General features: G+C 36.1%; 1 protein-coding gene across 1 annotated transcript in view; it reads left to right on the plus strand.

Annotated features, from left to right (window-relative positions):
• LOC102656198 (serine/arginine repetitive matrix protein 1-like) overlaps nt 1–20,931 on the plus strand; it is a 34,059-nt gene extending 13,128 nt beyond the window's left edge. Inside the window, exons 2-5 of the mRNA XM_016913963.2 lie at nt 12,868–12,926; nt 13,484–13,557; nt 15,553–17,355; nt 17,810–20,931. Coding sequence (XP_016769452.2) covers nt 12,881–12,926; nt 13,484–13,557; nt 15,553–17,355; nt 17,810–20,050 — 4,164 coding nt within the window. The 5' untranslated portion in view covers nt 12,868–12,880 and the 3' untranslated portion in view covers nt 20,051–20,931. The remainder of the gene's footprint in view (nt 1–12,867; nt 12,927–13,483; nt 13,558–15,552; nt 17,356–17,809) is intronic.
• The last annotated feature ends 235 nt before the right edge of the window (nt 20,932–21,166 follow it).

Here is a 21,166-nt window from a genome sequence, read left to right on the forward strand (position 1 = left end):
AAGAACGAGAGATCTGATGAATACCGAGCACGAAAATTCTATTTACACTTTCTTGAATATGAACGACACGGAACATAGGCCTTGAATGGTCTTGCCTTCCGGTGATCTGGGTCATGAAAGTGGATATTCGAAATCGAAATTGTCTTCGTATCAATGACTTTTTTTCGTTGGATTATTAATTCCATTGAAATTCAAGTCGTCGATTCGCACAGCTATTTGAATTTCGAAACTGCGACGATATCGCAACTTTATTTGACAAGCAATAATATTAAAATACTTGTAAAATGATAGGAAGATAGGAAGGAAATTATAATGATAAGAAATATGAAGATTAAAGTTATGTAAGTATATTTATATTATACTTGCATTAATAAAAGATTAATGACGAAATTTAAAACACTGTAACGAGAGAAAAAACAATTTATAAAATATATATATAGATAAATATTCAGATAAATACAACATTATTATTAAAATGGATATACGTATAATTTAGATAAATAATCACTGACAATAAAAGAAACGACAGTTTAAAATTACAGATAACTAATTATTAATAAATATCTATTAAGAAACTTCCAATGAACATGTAATTATAAAAATATATATAAAATGATCAGATAAGAAGCCAGACACGCATCATATCCGTACAAAAAAAAAATATTAAATTACACGATATTAGAGAGGATCGATTAATGGACATCGTAACGAAATCGTGATCGAGGAAGACGGATCAGGCGCCATATTGCATCCTGTTTCATCAGCCAAGCAATCATTCGAACATGCTTAGATATCTATCGACCATTATTTCTCGCCTCTCGCGTTGTAAATTGAGGGAAACGCTTCTCGATCGCCGGTTTCCCGCGCGATGACGACACACACCTCCTCGACGACGAGGTTAGGCGCACACCACGCGTGTTTCGCGGTCAATGGGGTTGTGAGACGGTTATTAGGCTGTTAAGTAGGCTGTAATTGGACTGGAGAATATGCATGAAAAGTTTCAATTTTCAGACCGTAGATCGAGTCTCATTTTCCACAGAGTTTCTATTATATTGTGTTCGAAATTGTTAAATTTTTGCTCCATATATGGAATTATATAATCGTTCGAATGGAACTATGGATTTATACAAGGAGAATTAATGTTGCATGATATTATATCCAATATTTTTGTTGATAACGATTTCGATAATAATATTCATCTCTGATTAATAACTTTTCGTTATATATAAAAATATTATATTCGTTATATATAAATATTTGTTTCCTTCGAATTTAAATGACAAATATTTTCACAAATCGTAGGTATTACAGAATTTTTAAATAATATCTCGTTTTATAACACGTAATTTTAGAAACGACAGAGAATGTAATTATAAAATAATTCCCTCGCTTTTTTGATATTCACTTCTCGATATTGAAGCATATAATTGTGAACGCGTTTCGTGTAACAGGGATGCAACGTTAAATCGAGTGCTCGACAAGATTTCATCTAGATAAGCAAAGTTTACGAACGAATTCTGGTAATAATTGTCGGATAAATTGCACTAACCTACAAAAGTCGAAGGGAAATATTGTCTATAATGTAAAAACTCAGATTTCTCGTCTGAATAAAAATCTTTTAAAAGGTGATATAACATATAATAACACAAATAAACAATTTGTTCGTTTAAGCATAAAAAGAAAAATAAGAAATTTCAGCATAAATTAAACGTGACGTATTACAACGTCAAAACACTATCACTTTAAGATATCCTGTTTCCAAACTTGTCTAACTCGTTCCAAGAGGAGAACGTTTCCCTCTTAAGTCTATTTAGACCTGTCTGTTTCTGAGAAACAGCACGTATACCGGGTACAAACAACGAGACTTTCCTCGAGCCTTGTAAAACCTTGGCAAAAATTCAGTCACGTTTGTTGTTACGAGTGGTGGGGGGAAAGGTTAAATAATTGAACGTAAATTAATCTCAATCGATTCCATTAACTTGTCACATTTTATTTTCCATATCCTCGCTTCAGAGTATTTATTTATATTCTTTAATTTTCTCGTAAAAATCTTATAAAAATCTCTGGAATTTTTACCAATAATACAAATGTATCAGCTTTCTTTGAGAATCTTCTAAACGAAAAGATAAGTTATACAATTTTTAATAATAGTACAATTTTTGACTGTGTATCATTTTTTTTTTCAGTTAATTCGATGCGAAATTAATAGGCAAAATGGATGTAGTATCGAATATTTATTATATATAACACAAGTAATGGCACTTGACTCACTCTCTACGATATGTGAAATTGCCATTCTTAGATCGGTCTGGTATTTACGTAAGATATACGAAGAATTTGAAGATCGTTTTCACTCGAGGACGTTCTGGATCTGTCCGCCATATTTGCACTTGTTCTTAACCTCACTTTTTCCATTTTCTCTTTCCGTGTATATATACACGTATACATGGTTTCACTCGTTTTCCTTCATCACTTCTTTTGGAATCCGGATATTTATTTTATTTGAACTTGAATTGCACTTGTAAAATATTCGGAAGGATAATTCAAGAAATTAAGCGTGAATTAAGTGAAATTTATCGTTAATTATGGAATTTGATTTCGCTATTAAATTAGACGACGCAACGAAAGAAAGAAATCGTTAACGTGTTATCGATTTACTCCTTCCTCCAGATAATATTTCTCTTATTTCACGGTACAACAATGAACCTCTCTCTCTCGAGCAGCAGCAGTTCCACGGTGTATTAATTTCATAGTTTCCCATTTCACTGAACGTCGAGCATGACTAATAGCTATCAGTTGCTCGTGTTACAACGGTTGGTTAACAGTGGTGAGAAACACACTTGACAAATTCCGAAGTTACGTATTATTACGAAAAATTGATCGAAATTGATATTATCTATTTCTATTTATTCGTATTTATTTTACACGTATTTATTTTAAATAATAATATTTCCAATTATTTGTTAAAAATTATTCCATCATTTTGAATACCAAATTGTATTTGATGATAAATTTAAAAAAATAAAATAAAACAGAAGAATACAAAGAGATAAAGTTTGAAATAATTCTCCGTTCGAGTATATTCGTTTCCATAAGAGATAAATTGCGAAAGCGTACGGTGATCGCGTGATTTTGATCTTCATTTTATGGATCATGGATCTCCTTAGAAGTTTCTAACGTTTTATAAAATAAGATTGAAATTCTACATTAACATTTAAGGTTTTTTTTTTCTTCTATTAAGAAATCAGTTGGAAACATATGTTATGTAAAAATATTCTTTTCTCTTACACAAATTAATCCACTAGTATTTTTCAACTTCTTTTCTATTACAATTATAGCAAATTTTCTTATTATTGGATAATTATTTTTTTAAATTGTAAATATTCTGTAACAAGATTCGTTTCTTCATTTCTTCCATTGAATGGAATTTTTTCAAGCATTTGCGACAATAAAATTTTCAACATTCGACAATACAAAGGTATTTGAGATTAAGAAAAATAAGAGAAGAAAGTATAGAAGAAGAAAAATATCTTGTGAATAGAATATTCTATATTTGAAAAGTCCTGTAGCTCTTAGATTAACCACTGGTATGGACAGATATTCCTATATGAATAATTCATACATCCAATATACGTACATTTTCAATATTCAATCCGAATATCAAGCGATATATAAAACGTAAAAAAAAAAAAGAAAGTAAAAAAAAAAAAATCTTGTAGATAACATTCGTACATCTTCATTTTTTCCAGCACTTTTTTCGGAATCCCCTAAATCTTCGTCCCAATTTCAACGTGAAAATTAAAAATTAAAATACTAAAAAAAAATTGCTGTACACAGGAAATATCGTAAATTTTCTATTACACGTGTGATTTTAATTTAAACAAAAAAAAAAAGAAAGAAAGAAAAAGTATATAAATTACTTCGAATGAAAGTGAATAAAAATTCAATAACAATCATCGTGGAAAGATTTATCGATGCGTTAGAAGCTACGATCGAATTCGAAGAAAAAAAAAGAGGGAAAGAAAGAAAGAAAAAAAAGAAAGTCGAAAAGATTTCGAAAGGAGCAACATTTCAAACACCTTTCAAACTTTTTACATCTAAATTTTACAGGGAAACCTATGCCCAAACTTTTCCACGTTTGTCTAAATTTTCCTCCCTTCTACATGTATATCCATTTCTATCATCTTTTCCTTCCATCTTGCAACATCAAACAATAAGGATTATTTACAAATTTTCGGGATATAAATTTTTTAACTTGATTCTCCCTCTCTCTTTTAAACAACGAATACACCACTTGGAAATACACTCTCGAGAGATAAATTTCAATAAATTTTCCAAGATAAAAATTCCACCATTTTATAAAACGCTCGAAGAAAAATTAAATTCCAATATCTCTCTGTTCACGCAATCCTTCCACGCATTATATACAAATTTAATCATTAAAGAGAAATTACTTTCATATCGAATTACTGGAACAAACATCCCCTAACCCCTCAAATATCCAAACTATCCTCCATCTATACTTAAACTTGGCAAACTTTCCCCATATCTCACCCCATTTCCCCTTCGAATAGAATCGATACTCTGTTATAACAACAATTAGAAAATTAGAAAAACACCTTTTAATCTTTTTTTATGCGTCTCCAACGACGATCGACGACTGTTTTTCAATTACACTGTTAAAATAGAAGAATCGTAGGGAAAGATCGGAGGAGAGCAAACGTTGCAACATTTTTCGGGGCGAGAGGGAAGGGGATCGGTGGGTTGGAAAGGCGGCTTTCGGAAAAGCCGAGCGATAACATTCCACGCGGGGCATGTTTTTTCAACGGGTTTCGCGCTCTGTTTGCGCCGGCCTTTCGCTTTCCACTTTGCGTGCAACAGGATAAAATTTACGCGTTAATTGTCAATTATCGGGCGCAGGGAGTCGTTGCTTTAACGGAAACGAGAACGGTTCACGAACACGAATGGAACGGATTTTTGATCTTGCCTCTTGCTTCTTCTGATTAAGAAGATGATTTGGAAGTATGAAATGTAATTGTTTCGAATAAGATTGGCACGTTTCTTGGGAATGAAAAATTTTTGTACAAAAAAATGGGGATCTGCAGATTGGTCCAAGGAGTTGAGAAGGGATGGAAGAAGAGTGGAAATAAGTAAACTGAGAATGAATGAGAATTAGTAGTTTTTAGATGTGGAAACTAAATTTGATTTGATTAATGGAAAGATATATGATCGTAAAATAATTAGACCATCCGTTTTTATTATATAAATGTACGATTTATCACTGTCTCTCAATACTTACGAGATCGAATCTGGTTTCGGATCCATTTTTTCTCGCATTTCATTTTTCAATCAGCCTCTCATAACTCGAGACTGGAATTTATTCCAGCTCTTCCGCTATCGATAATAGGATAATTTATATGCACATTCGAGAAACACAAAATAAATGAAATATTAAATGAATAAATTTTTATCGTTTCTTAAAATACTCCAAATTTTTTTCAATTGCTAAATAATTAATTATTAAATCATAATTTAAGAAAGAAAAATATAAATCAAATTCATATGTATCGCGATTCGAAAAAGAGAAGGAAAAAGAAAACAGATTACACAATGATTAACAACGTACTAAAATTAAAAGGCTGGATAAATCGTTTCAGTTCAGTTCATATTCAATATTGCCAAACAAGATTAACTATATATACACCTTCTAATAATATACTTAATTCACACTTGTTGTTCAACAAGCTCGAATAAATCATTCGTGCAATTACACTCTCATACTTGATCAGCGATAACTATCTCACGCGTTTCCACGAAAAAATAAGTATTTTCTCTCTCTCTCTTTCTCTCTCTCATTGCATTCACAAACGAACCACTTTACGCTCGAGCGAGAAATAGTCGACTAATAGACGCACGTGACGCAAGTTTTGAAAACTCGCCTCAACGTTTCTCAACACACCTGAACGCGAATCAACTCTTTCGTTTCGTGGGGCGATGTCGCAACGTCATGTTCGATGTCTTATTCGAGATATACCTTGTTGGAATTCGTCGAGAAAGAAAACGTAACAATGAGGTAACGAGTCAAGAGTTCTCGAGACACTAGTGGCCTAGTTCCGATACGATAATTTTTTAATTGGTCCCAATGATCGCAGCGTAGAGATTGATACGATGGAATTAATATAATTTAATTAGAGTGATGCTCGATATATGAATTTTTCTTTTTTCTTTTTTTTTTTTTTTTCATTTCGAGATCGAATTTAAGTTGGTATAGTGGAATTTAAGTTTATTTCAAAAACAAGAATTTTCTAGTTTGAGATACTTGAGAAGAGGAAAAGATTATTTCGAAAGATTGAATGAAAGTGTAATCTAAATCGTTCGAATACTTTAATAAGATTGTAAAATGACTGTCTTCCTCGAGAGATCATCATCGACAATCGGAAGAAATTGCACGCTTTATTTGATAACAGAGAAAATTCTAGGGGAAAATTCACGATGTTGGGAACAATGGGGATGGAGAAGGAAAGTAACGATGAATTAACAAACTGTTTCGAAAATAGTACGAAATTACGAGTAATATAAATGTTTAAAACCTGGCCGGAATTTTTCCTCGAAAATTGCATACTTTCACCTATGTTTAAATGGGGCCCCGTGGTATAAAAATAATATAAACCGCCCCGTTACGGAAAAAGTGAAAGCATGCGAATCACGTGGAGCCATGGGAAAACCGTGTATATCCGTGCTGTTCTGGACGAATTGTGAATGAACGAAAATCGTTGATTAAGATTCGGAGGAAATTGTGAAGAACGAGAATAGAGAAGAAAGTGAAAATAATTTTAGTTTTGTACGAAATAATTATAATTATAATAATTATATAAATTTTGATTTCTCGTATCTCTTACGTTGTCGTTTCAATTGGAAATGCATACTGTAATTGCATAATTTGCAAAAAAGTATCGAATTAATTATTCAAATATGAGAAATTTGAATAAAACAACATTTAATTCACGCGTTTAACTTCATAAATTCTTTTATCTTTGCAGTATAGTTGCTGAACTTTAGTTGCTCTTTCCAACCATCTAAAACCGGAAAGGAATAAAAAATGGACAGGTTTCAAAGAACTTTCCTTCACGTATCATTACTCCTTCTATCACCTCTTATAGGATTATGCAACTTGGAAATTACGTGTATCAAATTTTTTAATTTCAATTCATATCCTCTTTTTCCTTGCTATTCGAGACAATAATTATTTCCTGTATTTATAAATGAATTGTAACCTCTTTTCTTTTTAAACAGATAAATATGAGAATATGAAGGATTAAATATATATACACATCTCTTTGCAACGAGGTAAAAAATGGCTAGGATATTTGCTTATCTGGAAGGGAAAGTTAATTTTAACAGCAAGAAATGTAAGAACTTCCGTTATCGGTGAGTTATGGTGCGTTCGTAATTTTTCTTTTCTTTTCTTTTTTTTTCTTTTTATCAATCTTCTTTATCTCCCTTTCTAATATCAAGCCGTTCGAAGAGATCATTCGAAATGTTAGGCTGATAGACGTCGTGTAGAAAGTTAATGAAGATAATTAAATATATCCGTTCATTGCGGAGAGGAACTCGAGGGATTCTTATTCGATGGATCGAGATACAGAGAGCCTCGACACGCACATTTATCCGTTTTCCCGCGTTGCTATTTCCTCCTCGTTTCTGTTCTTAATTCGATTTTATTGCCTCGTGAGCGAAATTAAGATACAACCTTTTCCTTATTTAGATTGTTCGAAACGAATGTGGTAGAAGAAAATTTTGAACCTCTTTAAAAAGAAAAGAATTAATATTACTCGTTAAAGTTGTAACAATTTTACAATGTTTCTGAGATGTAGAAATCTAGTGATTTTTTTTTAGTTACTAGATGTTTCAAAGTAACGAGGCATTTTGAGAAATTGTGTTTATTTTGGAAATTTTCCTATAGATATTAATTGAAAGAATTTCATTTATATGAATTTTATTTGATTTCAAGATTGAAGAATTAAATTTATTTCAAGATTGAAGATTATAATTAGAAATAAAAGAATTTTTAGTATTTGGATAATAGATATGATATAGCGTATTCGAAGTGGATATACATCCATGAATGGATTTTCGTTAAATGGAGAATAGTAGTCGGTTATTAATTATTACTGCCACAGATAGCTATAATTAATTACATTATTAATTCATTTGCATGTTTGATTACTAATTATTGATTATCAAAAGTAGTTCAATTCAATTTGCGTTGATAAAGCCAATAGAAATTGACATGTTCATACAATTACGAGAATACGTCGATTGAAGATCAGAAATTGATTTTACAATTCAAATATTCATTAACTTAACAAGCTTGTGTGCTGAGTAATTTGTAACAATTTGTTTCAATTGTTTTATAAATAATGCATTTTTTATTCGAATAATTTAATGCACACATTTATTTTCTTTCTTTCTCATAGAGACAAAAAAATTCTTCCCTTTTCAAAGAGCCAAAAACTTGATTCTCATAGTTTATTGTTAATGAGGAACGCCAAGAGAGTGATATAGTGCAAAATTATTTACAAGTTGTGCACTCCTGAGGATTTTATAAATTTAAAAGTTACTAATAATAAATTTCTATCGTGAAATTTGCAATAATGTATTGTAATCAGAATCGTTATTGAATTATAAATAATGGAAAAAAATCAAACGAATTGTTCTCTTATAAAATTAAACAATTCTAGTCATCTAATATTATTATAATCATATTACATATATAATGCAACGAAATATCTTATCCTTACATCATTAATTTTGATATCATAACTTTTTATTTTAATTCGATTTGCTATTATATTTATTAAAATTTTGTATTCACACTTATATTGAACAAAATTTCCATTCGAATACAATTTCTAAAACTTCCAAGCCCAATTTCATGTAAAAATAATAAATTCCAACAAAATTTGATAAAAACTCTGGTAAAAAATGAATTGTACGAATATGTATCAAACTTTTTTATCATTTATTCAAATTCCTTTATTATTCCGTTCTAACCAAATTATTTTCCATTTTAATAAAACGCGATTCGTATAAAAATTTCACCCAGTATATTCCAGAAAATTCCACTGAAAATTTTTGTAAAATGTAAATTCGAATCTCGCTCATCCAAGTACATGGAACTACATGTTCATCTATTTAAATTTTTCTTATTATCTCTTAAATCTCTTTCCTGGATAAAAAAAAAAGATAGAGAAAAGGAACGCAATTTTATATAAAAATTTTGTTTATACAAAATCCAACAAAATTTACTACAATATTTCAAATAAAAGATAAATTTCGAATTTTATATTTCATATATTTGTGATCGAACCATTTAAATCCTCTTATTAAACAGAACATAGCAAAAAGGAAGTTGTATCAAGAGATTCTACATCAAATATATCAAAAATGTGAAATAAAAAAATATTTTCATTTAATCATTTTTATTATTAAATCAAAAATTCTCAAAATAATAAAAATCTTTCGCAGAGAATTGTTGAAAATGAAAATTGTCTAAATAATATTCTCTATTCGTAATTTAATAATCGATCAACAATCATCAATATAAAGATTATACATTTAACAATTTCGAAAAAATTCGAACCAACACTTCACTAAAAAAAAAAAAAAAAAATAATAATAATCTTCGATCTATAAATATTCGAAATCGGTCAGCTTTTATCCTTATTCCCATTCTCCTGAAAAAAATTCTTTCTCAATTAGAAAAAAAAAAAAAAGAAAAGAAAAAAAAAAGAAACGAAGCAAAAATAAAAACTACACGCAAACCCAATTACCCGAAACATCCGGATAGAGAAAGCTTTGCTCTAAATTAGATATTCACGGAACGTGTAACCACGCGCAATCGTTTTTCTCCCTCTGATATTCCTCTTTCGATCCAATGGACCACATCCAGGAACGTGTTACGATTGGATTGCCTAGCACGCGGGTTAAATTCGAATAGCGCGCGCATTTACGAAGCGGAAATGGTTCGAAGGAAAGTTGGCCGTAGAGCTTGCATCGAGCCCCGTGGGACAGGCTAATGCCGGTAATTAATTCAACCGGGGAATCTGCGTGAAATTTAAATGCACCTGCTCTATTGATTTTGGTAGCTAGGTAATTTTCTGCGCGCAGGTGGCAGCACCTGCTCGCCCAGAGGGAATCCACGCATGCGCGGATATGCTTCGTACGTGGACGGGTTTCGAACAATTCGATTCGGTTGTTCGGTTGTTATTTTAGACGAAAGAAAAAAGGAAAACACGAGGGATAAAAGAGGAAACGTAATTGCGCAATGGGAGAGTAATTGGTGTTTGTCGAGAACTCGAGCATGAACGTAACTTTGGAATAAAATGGATTAAATATCATCTGATGTGGATACGTAGGCAATGTTATTTTTCTTCTCGATGTGCAGGGATTTTTTTTTTTAATTTATTTCTTCAAAATTTGTTGGTGTTGAACCAAAGTGAAAAAATTCTTTTCGATATTTTGATAATGATAGATATTTGACACTTGATGTGGAATGTAAGTAGTGCTGGTTTTTTTCTTTTTCTTTTTTTTTTTTCTTAATTTATAGAATAATTTGGAGAAATTCTTTTTAATAATAGATATTTAATTGGTTATTCTAAATGTAGAGATTAAGCAGATACTTGGATAGGAGATAATGCTGTTCTTTTTTTCTGATTTTCTAGGGAATTTATTTAAAAAATTTGTATTGAATTAGAAAGTGAAGAAATTGTTTTTATTATTTCTAGACTTTATTTATTAGAACAAAGTTTCAATTAGTATTTTATTAATCTTATTAATTATCGTTTGTCGCGATATTTACAAAAATAAAATATATAAAAAATAAAATCTCATATTATGATTTAATATTCGGAATAGCTTCTTGGAAAGGACAAGAAATCATATATTAATAGATAATCTAATAAAACTATTAGATTAGACATCTCAAAGAAACGTAGAATAATTTGTGAAGAAAGTAGTACAAAGAATGGATAAATATTGCAAATATTTCATGAAAAGGATGAAAGATAATTACTACTTTCGATGCATTAAACAAATAGAAATTTTTTAACTTTATAACTTTCCCATTACAAGATAAAACTATGTAATAGTTTAAAACTACTACTTCAAATTACCTCACTTATCATCAGCTGGAAATGTGAAATTTAATAAATTTTGTAATTATAGTAAAATCAATTTAGCTAATGCTCCATTACGTTGAAGAGAAAGAAGAAAATTCTTTCCCCGTATTTTCTTTTTGGAAAAAAATTTATATTGCTACTTTAAAATCTTAAAAATTCGTTTGTTTTTCTACATTAATTTTTTACATTTATTAATCTTCTTCTTTTATTATCATTTTACAATTATATTTGTTGCAATAATTTTCGAATAATTGTAAATGTTTAAATAAAGTTAAGATACAGAACTTTAACTATAATCAACTTATTATACTATCATCTTTTTAAAAATACATGTGACATAATATTATAATCTCGATTATGTAATATATCGTTTCATCAATCGTCATTGTATTTACGAAATCACAAATAAATTTCGATCAGAATACGTACAAAACACTCTCTGTATTACGTTGACTCGAAGCCAGTTCTCTATTTTTCACTCGCCCCTCGTGTGAAAAGTGTACTATTATTTACGTCAGAGTTCAAGCCTAGAAAATTAATAAGAGAAAGTCGAACTTTTTCAAACGATTAATTTATTCCTCGTATTTTCACGCCCTTGAACGTCTAAGTGAAATTATACGCGCGATCATAGTCGTGGTAAAAATTTAATTAATGTTTCTTAAACAATCTTATTAACAAATCGATGAATCAATCGCGTTTGGTCATCAAGAAATTGGTCAAATTATATTTACTGACTTTGTCAATTATGTCAATTACGAAGATTTTAATGTTCTACAATCTAATTCTATTCTGTAACTTTATGATAGAAATTTTACTGTAAATTTCATTATTTAAAAGTTTTTTTTTTAATGAGAATAATAAGAATAAAAGAAAAAAAGACTTAAAGAAATATTCTTAACAAGGAAAGTGTTTTCTTTTCAATTCATTTTTACAAAATTCCAATAATTTGCTTATTTTTTTATCATCTGAGGTAGATTCGTTTCTTGTTTAATCAAAAAATATAAAAATATCCAAGAAAAGAAATGATTAATTTCTAGAAAATTTGTGGATAATCTCAACAACAATTCGATATCGCTTAAATTTGAAAATATTTCAAAAAACCCAATATAAAAATTCCACTGATGAAAAATCTACTGCACCAACCTTCCTCAAATTTATAAATAGAAATAACCAAAACGATATAAATAAAATTCATTTCTAACTAAAAATCTGGCAATATATATCCAGTTGTTGAAAAAGTTTCAACAACAATCACTCGACGAAAGTGGAGGATCGTTTGGAAAACCATCCCGCTTCCGGTTCACACGCGAGGAAAACGAAAGCTCGTGTGGCCGGGCATTAAGTGGGAAATTTCAGAAAATGAGGGGCAGAGCAGGCAACGGCGTCGTAAAAGTCGAGTCAGAGAAATTCTTCCGTCTTCTCCGGCCGAGTTTCACTGTTGCCTTGATTTCAACGAGAAATGACAAAATAGCGGGCGGAAACTGCGCATAAAACCGGACGCTTTCTATACTTCCTTTCTCCTTCCTTTATCGAGCTGCACCTTTCATGCATCTCCTATTACTATCGACGATCGGCTGGCTGATCCCCTTCGCCCTCTCCCTCTCCCCCAGACACTTTCGTAATCGGCCAATTTCGCTTCGCCACGATGCTGAGTTTGTCTAACGATCGACCAATGTTTTTGTTGCAGAACGATCGCGTAAATGGTCCCATGGTCTGTCACGATGCGGTCCGCATTAATGTTCGATTGTAAGTCTATCGATCACTACTCACCTTTTTTTTTTTTTTTTGTTAGTTTTATTCGATCGAAAAACTTGTTTTCCTTTTTTTTTCTATTCGAATAAGAAAGAAAGTAGGATAAAGAAAATTTTGGAATGGAATCAAGATTGCATCATTAGTAAATTATTGGTAGACGTATTAATAACTTGTTTTATTTTAGATTTATAAATTATTTAATATCCATTATTAAAACAATTTCTTTTTTATTCTGTTAATATTCCAAATTGAAATTGCAAGATTAAAAAAGTTGAAATATCACAGTAGGTAAAGAGGTATGTGTTGAAGCATTATAATTTTATAAAAGAGAAAAAAATTTTACGAGTTTAAAATTAATATAAATCAAATTTCAGAAATTTGCAGATATCGCGCACTTTTTCACCGAACCTTTTGAAAAAAAAAAGATAAATAAATAAAGTTCATCTTTTAAAAATTCTCGCAAAATTGTAATGTTTCGTTAAATTCTTTTTTTTTTTTTCCAAGGGATGATTAATATTCTCTTTTCACGCTTGTTACGCAAAATACCACAGGTGTCCTCGCGATGGGCCTCTTCACCTGCATCGGTGCAATCACCGTGTCGATAGACCGTTCCGATAACAAACCGGTAAGTTGAGAATGAATAACGATAACGTAACAAAGGCAATTAATTGTTCTTGCCAGAGGTGGTAAAAGTTGTGGTGGTTCGCCTCGGTTTGTTTGCCAAACGCAGGTGTGGTTAAATTATGTTAAAACGGGGAAAGTGTGAAGAGGAAGTGAACATTTTGACATGTTTGCTATGAAACTTCTTTTGTTCGCGTCGAGTTTGATGGAAAATTATTTCATTTTTTTTTTTTTTTTTTTTACATAAAGCCGAATTAATTGGACGCACTGTCGAGGAAATTAATCACAATTAAATTATCTTAATAAGTTGGTGGTATAATTTTGTATAATTAAGTTAAGTTAAGAATTATTATACCTGGTATTGTATCGGACATTTTTATTCTATAAAATAATTCACTTTGATTAAATAAATAATATTTGATAAAATTAGAAAAAAAGGTAATAATTTTTCTATCGATGATTTTATTTTTGGAAATAATTATCGTTCATTTATTATGAAAAGTTATTTATAGTAATTAATAATTTTTTCATAAAATGGTTTTACGTTTACAATTGTCAATGGAAAAAAAAAGAAGAAGAAGAAAGAAATGTTAATGGAAGCATCAATCTTTCGAGTGCAGCTCTTATATTTAGAAAGAATTTAGAAAGATAAACAATGTCACTTATTGAAACTTGTAAAACCTTTGAAACTATTTTAAGCTAATGTACACGATCCATAACGGCCGATTCATGTACTTTAAACGTCTTTCTGCGGGTTGTTGCGGATGACGTAAATTTTTAGCTAATATTTATCCAATTTCTTTAATCGATACTCGACTCTCCGCGCAGCGTTTTGAATCAAGTCGCTACATTCAAAGCTTTCTGGTTAAAAAATTTCAACTTTTACACGATAAATTGCATTTTAAAATTTTAATTCTTCCATTTGTCAAAATTATACCAGTTGCAACTTTATACAATGCTTTTTGAAACGATAAGTCATCGTTATAAATCCATTCATATATATCTAGATAGTTTATTTATATGTATATTCTATAAAATCAAAAAAAAAAAAAAAGAAAAATAGTTGTACTTTTTAAAATATGTTTATTTCGATTCAAAATTCATTTCTCTATCTCCTTGAAATTCCACGATATTTTTTACAAATAATCAAGAATTATTTTTAAATTAAATTAAACATATAAATGAAATCGTAAAATTGATTGGTCGTTTAATTTGATAAAAATTAAATGATACTTTTAAGTAATCAAAATCAAACTCTTAAAAATAAATCATAAATTATAAACTTTGTTAGAATTTATAGATATTACATCAGAATATACATACATATACCAGCATTTTATCCACTTTTACGAACGGATTGAAAAGAAATCCTTCCTATATTCTCATCTTGATACACGATTCATCACAATACGTAATATCCAAAAATGCATTGCGATAAGAAAAATTCCTCTGGCCAAACAGAAGGTATTCAAGAATAGAGTAGCTAAAGAAACCACATATAATACAGATTACTTCTTCACAGCTTTGAGCCAGGCAATATCCCTAAACTCCATTATATTTTACCACCACATACGATATCCCACGATCTCACTATGTTTCATTCACCAAGTACTATATGGAAAATCCAGAAGCCGATCAATAGTTACGTAATTCAAAAATCTCTCTTTCTTTTACCAAACTTTAATCAAGAAATCAATCCCATAAATCAGAGATTGATAAAGAGAAAAAATTAAATTACAAAATGTTTAATTTTTAAACCTCCGTGAAAAATATCTTCAAAATTGAAAAAAATCCTGAAATTTTTCTCTCTCTTTGGAGAGTAATTTCATAAAAATTTCGACAAAAAATCTACTCCACGTAGTTCCACGTATAAAATATAACAAACATCCGAATAAAAATCAAAATTTATAACGAACGAATATTTTTTCTCTTAATCCGAATCTGAAAGCCACTGATCGCCCTCTAAACTCTCCCGACTCTAACAATATCGCGTTTGCAGCCACCAACGCGGCCGTCGATGATCGCAAACGGGTGGCGCCCTCTGACCAACGCCTACGAGGACGCTCTAGGCACGAACGTGTCGCCATCTAGCAGCCTCGAGCGGAATAATGGCCCGTTGCACCCGGTGCTGGGCAAGCTTCAAGAGCACATGGCCGCCTCGGAGAAGTTGAAACCGCAACGAAAGGGTAAACCGACCTCTCACCAGGACTACAACCCGCCCAGTATATTGGGCAGCTTCACGGTTCTCGGCCACGCGGCGGCCAAGGCTCGTGGCGAGGCGCAGCCCGGCCACAAGAGCGCGAATAATAAACACGCGGCATCCGAGACGAGGGACTACACGTTCCTGATCCCACCGCCGAAGGACGCGTACCGTTTCGACCTGGACCAGCACAGAAAGCCGATTTTACGAGACAGCTCGGCATTCTTGCGTCAGCCGCAGTTCCATCAGGCCCCGGATCCGATAAAGGCGGCCACGTATTTTATCAAAGGCTACACCTCCACCACCAACTCCCCCTCCTCGCCGAGCACCACGAAGAACAGGCACTACGACGCTCCTTACGTCCCGCAATTGCTCCAACCGCCCAGATACCACGTCAAGCCTTTCGAATCCTTGAAAGTGTCCGCCAATCCGAAACCGTACTTCCAACCACCCGGCACGGGGCCGGCCAATGACTTCGGGAAGGACAAACGGTTGACCGATCACAGACAGAATTTCGACAAGTTTCACAACGAGCACGCCAGCATCAATCCAACCGGTAACTTCTTCGGCCAGGTGAATCATCCAGGTTACAAGACGTCGTACGAAAGGGATCCCGCGTTCCTCGTGCACGAGAGCCACGAGATCAGTTACATCACCCCACCTTCCGTCTACAACCCGTTCAACTTCAGGCCCTCGCTCCCCTACGAGACTCTACTGCCTCCTGACGTGTTCTCCTCGTCCACCACGGCCCCCACCACACCCCGCACCGTACAGGAATCGAACAAGTATCGGCAGCAAGCATCGGGGGACGCGATAGACTCGAAGAGGCCGGTCCAGATCTCCGTCGGCAAGCAGGGAGTGGAGACGGGCGTCTCGCAGGAAGTTCTGCCCACGGCTGGGATCGCCAACACGTACTACGTGTCAGAGTCGCAGGACCTGACGCCCCCGCCCTCCGCCTGGCCGATCCCGAAGAGCAAGTATCCGTCAGACATAAACGAGGTGCTGCCCCGCGTCAATCCGCCGTCAGTCAAGTTCAACCAGGGCGAGGTGAACGTGGCGTCGAACCAGATCCCCCAAGCGCCTAAGGTGGTGTTCGTAGGCCCCCAAACTCAACAACCCCAATTCCAAACCCCCGTGCTGCCTATAGACGTGCCTGTTCGACCTGTGAACGGTGACCCGGAATACGAGACGCCGGAAAGTATATCGTTGAAACACTTCAACGAGCAACAATATCTGATCCAGCAACAGTTGCTGCACAGGGACAGGCAGAGATTGGCCGAGCAGGAGAGGCAACAGCAATTGGAGATCGAGAAGCAGCAGCAGGAGGAGTTGAAGAGGAGGCAGCAGGAGTTGAGGCAACTTTTGGAGAGGCAGAAGCAGGAGGAGAAGGAGGAGGAGGAGGAGGCCAGGCTGGCCGTGGAATCCGCGAGGAACCAGACGGAGAAATTGGCCAAAGTCACGGAGGAGGAGGGGGAGGGGAAACAACCCCCTCGTACGATCCAGTTGGCCGGATATGAGATCACGAACGTTAGCACAGACGAGGCGGCGGCGATTACCGAGGAGAGCAGCGTTGGCGAGCAGCCAAAGGTTCAACAGTCTCAGGTAGTTTTTTTCTTGTTTCGGAAGATGAGCGAGGGATGGACTTTGTGAAATATCTGGCCAAACCTCAACTTCCGGATATTCCGATGATTAATTTTCGTTTTACTTTTTGGCTTTGCTCACGAATTGTACGGGATGGTATCGTTGGGAGGAAGAGACTTCCGGAAATATGGAATAGAAGAGGGATATCTTGCTGTTTCTGGGAGGGAAGAGAAGTTTGAGATTGATTTAGCTTCGTAATGGGAGTCCAACTTTTCTCGCGTACCAAAGAGAAATTTATTAAAAGTTAGAATCTTAATAGATGAATTTAATCGTTTGTGTAAATTCTCGATCAATTCTCCATTAAAAATCAAGAATTTACATCGACATTATAACAAACATGACGTTATATTCAGCTTTCTTCGAAGGTACACTCGTCGTCCAAATTTTTCATCGAACTTTCAAAATTCCATTACAGGTAACCCAACCCGAGCCTCTGCCCGTTTTCCAACAGCGTCCTACGGACCACCTCCACGATATCTCGAAGAAGAATCAGGCGGACCAAGCGAATTACCGGGAACAGCAGGCTGCTGATTTACGGCCCCAAAGGCCGCACAAGCCGTCGCGCGATCAATATAGACGGCGGAAACCGAGCACCACCGCCGTGTACGAGCCAACACCGCCTACGGAAGCCCCGCTCCAAGTTCCAGAGACCTCGGTCCCCGTCACGCCTCGCGGGGAGGAAGTGGGATTGCGGCCGACGCCGGAAACCGTGACTCTGGCCGCGCAGCCGAGGCCGAGAACTCGAAGGCCGGGCGCCCCGCTGCGACGAAGAAGGCCGACGACGACCACCGCCCCGTCCGAGCCCACCACGGAGCCGTCCGCGCCGGAGGACTTCCTGAAATTCGAGAGGCAGGAGGAGGAGGAGGAGGCAACGCGCCAGGCGGACGCGGCGAAGAAGAGGCGGATCAAGCCGGTTGCCACGCAGCCCAGTCTCGAGGAGGTGACCGAGAAGAAGACCAACATCAGGAAACGACCCGGGCACAGGAACAGGGTGAACCCTGGGGAGCCGTTCGAGGCCGAGATCGTGACTGAGATCGTTCACGCTCCTCTGAGTACGTACAAGAGTCAGACCGAGTCGTACACGACTTCGAACGAGTACAGTCAACTCGTGGCTAGTGGGCAGCCAACTCCTAATCAGCAGTTCGATTACACGGAGTCGCAGAGGGTGGCAACGGTGGAGGAGAGGCAACGAGGGGGGGATAGCGTGACACCGAGCAACCCGTTCGAGTATCAGACAGATTCTCAAGGTATCAGGGCGAAGGATCCGCACGAGAATCCCAACAACTTGGTGACTTACAACCCGTCGCCCGAGTCCGTGGCCACGAACATTCCTCTCGAGGATCTGTTCGTGAGAACGGAGGGGAATCACTTGGATCGGGGCACGGGTGCGTCGTCCACGGGGCAAAGCAACGTGGTCGCCACGACCACGCAGCCTCCTCCCACCTCGCCTCCTCCCAGCACCCAGCCACCGAGCACCTCGACCGCCAGATCCCACAAGATCAGGCCGATCAGGTACGGGAACGCGACCAGGCCGCGGTTCAGCATCAAGGATTACAAGAGCCGGATGGATTACAAGAGCAGATTAGCTCAGATCTCGAGCACCACCGAGTTGCCCAAGCAGAGGGGCGGCGGCGGCTCTGCTCTCAAGAGTCAACAGAGCCAGCAACAGCAGAGCGGAGGGGAGGGCGGAAGGGAGACGACGGGAAGGTACAAGTACGTCTCGAGGGTGAATTACAGGACGTCCTCCTCGCCCAATCCCCCTTCCAAGGAGGAGTACGCGACGGAGGAGGGGGCGTCCTCCAGCACCACTGAGAGGTCGAACCGTTTCGTGCCGAAGAGGAGGCCTATAAACGGCAACGTGTACAGGAGCAGGGTGAATTCGAGCGCAGCGCCGAGTCGGAATCATTACGACGCGGAGACGGGCGTACAATCGAAACCGGGCACGGCTCGTCCCGAGAACGTGTTCTCGTCGTCGGTACGACGGCGACCGCCGGTGATGAAGGGCAGACCGACGCCCCACCAGAGCTCGACCGCCCCGTATCAGGAAGCCAGGGACGGCGAGGGGACGGAAATGGCGGCGGAGGAGACGAGTTTCTACTCGGCGGTGACCAGCATGGGAGCGGGGAACGAGGTTGGGGAGAAGGAGGGGGCGGCGACGACGAGCGTTGCGACGACGAGATCGAATGATGAAGAAGTTGGGAAGAAGGAGGAAGCGGAAGTGGAGAGCGGGATGATAGGTTACCATTCTCGGGATGGGATGAAGGAGAACGGGGGGGGAAAGGAGGTCGTGGAAGAACCGGTTGCCGTCGTCACCGAGAAAACCGTGGACGAGAGCCAATTGAGGGAAAGTTGGGGGGCGATGACGGAGCAATACTCGACGGCGAGGATCGAGGAAACGACCGAGATCGGGAAGGGGGTGGTGGAGAGCACGACGAAATTCGAGATACGCTCGGAGGAGGAGGAGGAGTTATTCGCGAAAGCGTCGCAAAGCGTCGCGGATCTGACCAGTTCCGCTTCCGCCCTTTACGACAAGCCTGGAATGTTCAAGGCTGTGTCCCCTGAGAGCAGAATAGCCGCATCCCACTTCAAGATCCCCACTGACGAGCCCACTTTACCTATCGAGGCGTTCTTCCAGGAACTGTCGAGGAAGAGTTAAATGGAGAACAGGAAGATCGTTTGAAGATTCTTTTCGTTTCGTTAAAGGAAATTTTGTCAGGCATGAGAAGATTTTTTTCTTTGGGGAAAGTTTCGTCGAGGGATGTGATTTGATTTTGGAGCATGCTTCTCTGTTCTTTTCGAAGGGATGAATGTTTCTTTTTTTTGTTCTACTTTCACTTTTTCGTCACTTTTTACTTCGTACGTGGAATCTTCATGCACCATGTTCACATTTCACAAAGTGTAAATATTTGAATCGAAATATGCCAAAAAAATGGAGAGTTGGAGAAGGATCGTTGTCGAATCGTGAATGGAATGGATGGAGGAGTTGAACAAACCTTGTTTAATTTGAAGAAAAAGAAAAAAAAATTGGAGAACACCGTATATTCGAAAAAACTTTTTCCTTAAATGAAGAAAGCAACGATCTTTTTCTGGATGGAAGAAAAGATGGAAGAAAAAATTCAAGGGGGGATGCAATACGTAGAATATTCACAAACATATTTATAGATCGATATTTTTTATTATTATTATTATTATTATTATTATTATTATTATTATTATTATTATTACGTATCCTGTGATGACATTCGTTTCTTACCATCAGACTTAGTAACTTCGTGGAAAAAACATACCAAATGCACGTGTGTACTCGATTAGATTTAATTTAAAATTACCCTCATCCTAATCTAGATGCGTATCTAAATAAATTATTATTTATTTAAAACCACGCGCCATTCAAATTTCGTTCTCGATTTTCACGCTCAGGCATCCCTTGTTTTCCGTGTTTTTTTTTTCTTTTTTTTTTTTTCTTTTTTTTAACGATGGCGTGCGGTACAATTGTAGAATAACAAAATAACGGATGCTACGGGATCTTTTTGTAAATAATCAAGTAAAACTTAGAACGTTCTCTTCCCTTATCATTTTCACGTTCCGAGCTAATTCGACGCTCGATTCTTTTGAATTAAATTATATTTGATACCCCGATGGATGACGCATTGGAACGAAAAATTTTGTTGTTTAATATATTGATCAATAGATTATGAAATTATATTAAATTGTATTATTCTTCTCGAAAATAAGGGATCAAAATTTTCCACCAAAGAATATATTACATATA

This window comes from Apis mellifera, linkage group LG9 (genome assembly GCF_003254395.2).
Source record: "Apis mellifera strain DH4 linkage group LG9, Amel_HAv3.1, whole genome shotgun sequence".
NCBI lineage: Eukaryota > Metazoa > Arthropoda > Insecta > Hymenoptera > Apidae > Apis > Apis mellifera.